We start from the raw sequence: 6,912 nt of genomic DNA, 5'->3' as shown, positions 1-6,912 counted from the left end.
CGAGTATATACGGTATAAAAACTGTGCTGAAAAACTCGGCTTATACTCGAGTATATACGGTAAATAAATAAAATAAACTAACACATTAAATAAATTTTTTAAAATATGACAAATTAAAAAAATAGAAAAAACCAAAATTAATTAAAAAAAAAAAATTACAGGAATTAAAAAATATATAAAAGAAAGAAAATAAATAAAATTGAATTTAAAAATAATATAAAACAAAGAAATTGAAAAAAAAATCTAAAACCCCCCAAACAATTGTTTTCAACACCAAATTAATTTAATTCACCTAAATCTATATAGGGTAACTTTTAGATGAAGTATTGAAATTATAAATACCTTCTGCAAATTATAGAAGCACAAAAAAATGATATCAATGCAATTCAATTTTTTTATAGCAAATTTAATTAACGAATTTAATGAGAGGACAGATATTAATTAAGTTTATTTATAATTTCTGTACGGTAGATGATTAAAAAGAAAAAAAAAATCCATCACACACCTTCTTCAGGATGTTTTTTTGTTTTTAGTTAATGTATTTTTGGATTTTTTTTGTAGTTTATAAAGTTTAAAGAGCCCTTTTTTTTGTCTTATTAAAATAATTAGGATGATGAAAGCCGACGCGTTTTCATTAGCGTGTAATTTGGGAAGCCATGCTTGTTTTCTAGAAGGATGTTATTTATCAGGCTGCGGTTTATGAGCTGTGGCCAACGTTAACGTAGCTCTGGTGACTTGTAAATTGATTTATCCCATCTCTTGTCAAAGCAGAAAACCAACTCACGCGTTTCAGGGAAATATTCACATCACATGTAATTATTTCAGGAATTCACTCAAAAAGTCATTGTAAGAGATTTTAGATTTTAAATCTTTGTCAAAGTAACCAAGAATGTGGAAGAATTCATCCTCGGAAAGGTTGACGCCAAATTTCCGTAAAACCTGCAATAAGAAGTGAATGTTAATTACAGTAATCGACATCTTAAGGCAAAAAATGCAGTAAAGTATTGGATATACAAGTAATGTAAGGTTCTGTTCACATTTGGATACAGTTTTCCATTATAAACTTAAACCTTTGACACAATGTTGGATTTGTAGTGCAATGGACGCCAATGGTACTTGACTGATCCCATCGGGAGGTGTTGGGTTCCAAACAGTGCTGCTCAACCCAGAAAATGTGACAAAACCTCCAACAAGGATGTGAATACAGCCTTAAAGGGGTTGTCCAGGTTCTAAAGAGAATTGATGCTGATTAGAGATGAGCGAGTAGTATTCGATCGAATGCCTCCACTGCTTAGTTATTGGTGTAAAAAAGCGCCAGAGAATGTGGGAGGGGCATCAAATTTTTACTGCATTTATCATGTGGTATTCCACCGATTACACCAATAACTATGATGACCTAGCCAGAGGATCGGACACCCACCAATCAGCTGTTGTTGCTGCTGGAATCCATATATAAGGTATACGGGCTAGAATGAATGGAAGCGAGGCTGTAGTTCCCCAGTGCCACCATTAGAGTCTATGGAACTCCAAACACTGTATATAGCTTCCAGTCCATTGTGTGGTGGCAAGTGGAACTCCATCGTCATTCTGATTCTGGACATATACCTTTCAAAGTTCGCATCAGCTGATCTGTGTGGGTCTGGGTCTTAGACCCTAGCCATTCTGTCGGTACGGTCATTAGTATCAATTATCTTCAGATTCTGGATAACCCCTTTAAAGGGATATACTCATCTTAGACATGTTCAGCATATCCACAGGTCCAAGGCACTCCACCTTTGGGACCTGAACATCTCTGGAGGATAGGGATCCCCCAAACCAGTCTCATGCTGATGTGGTAGCTGCAGTGGTTGCGCATGCACCACTCTCTACGCTTACTTGAGCATGCACCCTTTCATATTCCTATGACGGATCTTATTTCTTTCTGTGGGATTTAAGCAGATGTCGAAACCTGACATCCAGTCTAATTTTTATGAAACGTATGTCAAAAAAAGGATCTAAAAAGTTACAAAAAAATTAGCTATCTGCAAGATACATTTTGGATCAGTCCCACAGAACAAAAATACTAGCGTGAACTCGGATCACAGTAGAGTTTCCCAATGTTCTTTAGGTTCCTTTCAGAGTGTACTGTATACGGTACCTGCTTAAAATCCTGAATGTTGATATACCCACTCCGCGTCTGATCGTAAGACTGAAACGTTCGTCTCATTGGCCTCCAGTTGTGCAGGATTTTTGGCTGGATTCTAAGCATGGCCTCCATGAAATAGGGTCCGTATATTCCAGTGCTCATCTAAAGTTCAGAATAAACGTACAGAGAGTCAGAGACAAAGATTTCAGTCTGGTGAAATAATTCAGAGGACTCCAGAAACGTGAAGTGAGTTGGAACGCCGCCGTCCACCACCAGATCCACCTACACTCAGCCTGGCAGTGGGGAGGCTCAATGGTCAGCGGGAAAAAGGAAACCCCCATTCTTGGGATTGGTGGAGGTCTTATTGGTCAGACCCCCACCAATCGGGTAGAGGATCAATACTTTTCATGGCACAACCCCTTTAAAGGGGCTCTATCAGCAAAATCATGCTGATAGAGCCCCACATATGCGTGAATAGCCTTTAAAAAGGCTATTCAGGCACCGTAAAAGTTATATTAAACTACCCCCCCGTTTTAAAATAACCTAAAAAAGATTGTGCTCTACTTATGGTTCGTGCACGCTGGGCGGGCATTCAGGGTGCGCCGTCTTCTTCATCCCCGCCTCTTCTTCCTCCGATGTCCTCCGGTCCCATCCTCCTCCGGCGCTCACAAGTGGACACTGATATAAAAAAATAGCCTGGGCGCATGCGCAGTAGCATGCGGCTTTTACTACGGCTACTGCGCATGCGCCCAGGCTATTTTTTTTATATCAGTGTCCGCTCGCGAGCGCCGGAGGAGGACGGGACCGGAGGACATCGGAGGAAGAAGAGGCGGGGATGAAGAAGAAGGCGCACCCTGAATGCCCGCCCAGCGTGCACGATCCGTAAGTAGATAACATTCTTTTTTAGGTTGTTATTTTAAAACGGGGGGGTAGTGTAATATAACTTTTACGGTGCCTGAATAGAGTTTTTAAAGGCTATTCACGCAAATGTGGGGCTCTATCAGCATGATTTTGCTGATAGAGCCCCTTTAAGAGAAAATAGACAGGAGTAAGAGAGGAGTGTCATCATCCCTTGTTACCCCTGCCTGCTTTAAGAGAAAATGGGCAGGGGTGACATTAGAGAAACAAGGAACCAGTCCCCTGATTGTCAAGAGAAGATAAAGCAAGTAGAATCTGATTCTGTTAGTGGGGTGTGAGGAGCGCGGTGTGGCGTCTTTACTACGTACCGCTATACGTGGCTTCTGCAGTTTCATCCTCTGCAGGAGGGCATTTTTTTGAGGGGTTGTTCCGAGTGTGACATTTCGCAGAACATCTGAATAGGAGATCTTTCCATTGTTTTTCATATCATATTTCAGAATTAAATTCTCAAGTTCCTCCTCGGAAACTTCCACGTTAAATTGCCGCAGAACCGCTACAAAATCGTGTAGAAAGTTTATATAAGGTGACGGTGACATTGCATCATCATATACAGCAGTTCTGGTTTGTTCACAACACATTGGACATAGACGTCAGGGAAATCGAATGCAGAGCCCCAACATACAACGCTATATAGGTGACGGTATTTATTGGCCTCAGCACCGCTCCTTTCCACTGTCTGGTAATGCGGCTTAAAGGGGCGGGCCATTGTAGAAAGTTATGATCTATCCACAGGTCTTAACTTGCTGATTGATGGGGGCTCCGGCGATTATGAGAATGGGGTCCCATTTGCCCCCTCTGAACGGAGTTGAACGTGGACACTGCGGCTCCATTTATTTACCACAGATGGCAGAATTAAGAGCTTGGATGTCTCTGGCAGACTCATAATGGAGCAGCAACCTCTATAGATAGGGGACCTCAAAACCTGGCGGGTCCCAACACTCACACCCCACTGATCAGCAAGTTACAATGTATCCTGGAGATACGTCCTAATTTGCTAGGCTGATCCAACCCCTTTAACGCTATTGAACTAAATGGGACAGAGATGTAATACCGAACACAACCTGTGGCAAGGGGTGGCGCTATTTTTGTAAGAAAGAAAAGTTTTTCCCAATCCTGTATAGCCTCTGTGCACAATATACGTACTGTATCTAATTTGTTTATTGCTAAATTAAAGAAGGTTTAATGGCCTGGACCCTGCGACGTACTTTGTTCTAATGATAAAAACAAGACACGATATATAGTTAATTATCTCGTAATTCTTCGTTAGACGTCATTAGCTTTGTGTTCATCTCGGCGTAGGAGATGGAGTTTTGCTAAGAAAAAGGACCTAAGTGGGAATCTAACTTTACTCAGAGTAATTACAATGGAAGTGAATGCGAGATATTGTGCACAGAGTCATTTACCCCTCGGGTCGGTCATCTGTGTCAGATCACTGGTGGTCTACCGGACCCCGAATGATCAAGGGACGGAGCGGGAAGCACAAGGCAGCTATGATCTGTTCCTATTCAATGTAGTGTTGGCTCTTGGACACTATAGTGTAAGTTGTTGCTCTGTCACAGTCCTAGGCGCTATTCAGTGTACCTGAGAAGTCGGTAGTTGTCACCTGACCCTCCTTCTCTTGGTCTTTTTCCCGAAACGCTCTATGAAGGTCTTGCCAGCATTTGGAGATTTTACTTTTCAACTTGCTTTCGACTTCTTCGCAGTTTACCATCGGCGCAGAGTGCGGCACGGCTGTATGTGGCCTCTGAGCAGGAGTCTGTAGGAGGGAAAAAATTAAGGAGTGTTAGTATGGGAAGAGTTAAAGGGGAGCAAACTTCTCACATGGACTATCACTAGGGCTATTAAAGGGGTTGTCGGGGAGTATAATTTATGACTTATCCTTAGGAGATCGGCATAGGCCAACTCCTTGCCACATTGTACTGACACTCGCAGAGCTCTCTACACCAGGTAGTGGCCAGGAAAGGTACTGCAAACTATTGATTTGATTGGGACTGAGCTTACAATAACATGCCTGGCTACTAGGCAGAGCTGGGCTAGTTCCAGTACACTATGGCAGCGGTGGGGTGTCACGAATAAGGCACCCACTGTTCTGCTGTTGATGACCAATGCTATGGATAGGTCTTCCATCAAATACTCATAGGGCTCATTCACACGGGCGGATTTTGATGCCGAATCCACCTCACAATCCGCCCCCTCACAATAGAGGTCTATGTATTGATCTGTGAGTGGTATGTTACGGCTCACGGAAAAAAGAAGCGAGCTGCCCTTTCTTCAGGCAGAGTCCGCGGCTGAATCAGCCCCAGCGTCCGCCTCGCGACAGCACCCTCCGGACTAGGCCCATTCATTTGGGCCTACTCTGGAGCGGGAAGCCGCCACTGTCGGACACCGTAACAGTTGCCGCAGGCGCATTTTGGTCCTATTCTGACACGGCTTCCCGCATCAGAATCAAGACAAAAATACGTGGTCCCGTGCATATGGGGAACTATGTCGACAGCTATTGAAAGGGTCCGGCCACCATGACTTCATAGATACGACCGCACCACCACCGAAAGAGTAGGACTTACAGGTGGCTTGTTTAAGGTGGACGGTGCCGTTTTAGGTCGCCTGGTCAATGACGTCCGACCTTGAGTGACCGATGACTCCGGCTTACGGTTTAGCTCCGAGCTTCGTGATAACGGTAACGGAGTTGTAGGCACTTCGCTGCTAAACATCTTCAAGAAATCGTGGTATCGGAGATTACCATAAGGATTCAGAGGCAAAATATTCCAAAGGATCTCAAACTGAGGAGAGAAAGAAACATTTTATAATTAAGAGGGTGCGACAAAAATGACCAAAAATGAGATGGAATCAGAACAACAGATTAAGTGAGAAGACGGACAAGGATTATTTTTGACCCGGCTGGATTCCCCTTACCTGGTCATCTGTGAGCAACATGAAATTTTTATGGAAGAACTCTTGAAAGTCTTCCTTGGAGATGACGTTGATGCCGGCGTAGTCAATGCTGAAGAGCTCCTTAGTGATGGAGTAAAAGCGAGCCGCGATGACTTCCCGGATGTGCGTCACGATGTCCTTCATGGTCAGCTCTTGACCAGATCTTGGCCTGGTGGCCCGCTCTACTCTCTCCACCCAGGTGGAAATGGGCTGAGACCAGAGAAAAGTAAAAAATTAGTATCGTAAAGGATTTTAAGTGGTAAGAATTCTCTAAATGAAAGTTTTTGTTCCGTCCATTGAAATCTTTTACACAAAAAAGTGGGCTCAGGTACTCCATAGAGAGTCACGGACCCTACTGTTGGTTGACTGGGGATGATGTCATCTTCTAACATGACCATGTCAACCAGTGCTTATTTCGGCCTTCCATACGTGCCATCCTGTATTGTGCACCATATAGTACCTATACATTATCACACATGATAGCGCCCAGATAACCCATGCCATACAACAGCTAAATACCATAGCGTGACAAGTGAATGGGGCTAGCTGCAGTTCCATGCCACACAGCCGGGTGTGCTGTTGTGCAGGGAAAATCAGTGAAGGGAACTCTGGTCATAGAATGAAAGAATTAAATTTATCACAATCAATGGTGTGTGGGTGTATGTGAGGAAGGGGGGGGGACGTTGTAAAAAAAAAAAAAAAAATCTGACCCCCACAATCACAAAGTGGTAGTACAGTCTAATGGTAACCCATCATTATATGAGATAGGAAGCCCCTTTAAGATTCATAGTGTCTCACATCTATGGTGTCAGGCCATTAGAAGAGCCACCAGGGCTCAGTCCCCTCATTCCAGGGGCCCTAAAACAGCAGCCTATCTAATATTAAGATATTAGATTGGTGGGGGTCCAATCCCCAAAAATTAGCTACTTGAAGTAGTA

General features: G+C 43.3%; 1 protein-coding gene across 1 annotated transcript in view; it reads right to left on the bottom strand.

Annotated features, from left to right (window-relative positions):
• Positions 1 to 737: 737 nt before the first annotated feature.
• The window catches only part of EFCAB6 (EF-hand calcium binding domain 6), a 73,621-nt gene continuing 67,446 nt past the window's right edge, over positions 738 to 6,912 (bottom strand). The window contains exons 25-30 of the mRNA XM_075275121.1: positions 5,957 to 6,184; positions 5,608 to 5,823; positions 4,625 to 4,799; positions 3,352 to 3,536; positions 2,138 to 2,287; positions 738 to 939 (exon numbers count right to left, since the gene is read on the bottom strand). Coding sequence (XP_075131222.1) covers positions 817 to 939; positions 2,138 to 2,287; positions 3,352 to 3,536; positions 4,625 to 4,799; positions 5,608 to 5,823; positions 5,957 to 6,184 — 1,077 coding nt within the window. The 3' untranslated portion in view covers positions 738 to 816. The remainder of the gene's footprint in view (positions 940 to 2,137; positions 2,288 to 3,351; positions 3,537 to 4,624; positions 4,800 to 5,607; positions 5,824 to 5,956; positions 6,185 to 6,912) is intronic.

Source organism: Leptodactylus fuscus, chromosome 5 (genome assembly GCF_031893055.1).
Source record: "Leptodactylus fuscus isolate aLepFus1 chromosome 5, aLepFus1.hap2, whole genome shotgun sequence".
In the NCBI taxonomy this organism is placed as follows: domain Eukaryota; kingdom Metazoa; phylum Chordata; class Amphibia; order Anura; family Leptodactylidae; genus Leptodactylus; species Leptodactylus fuscus.
The sequence above is the reverse complement of the archived record's forward strand: the minus strand, read 5'-3'. Positions and strand labels throughout refer to the sequence as shown.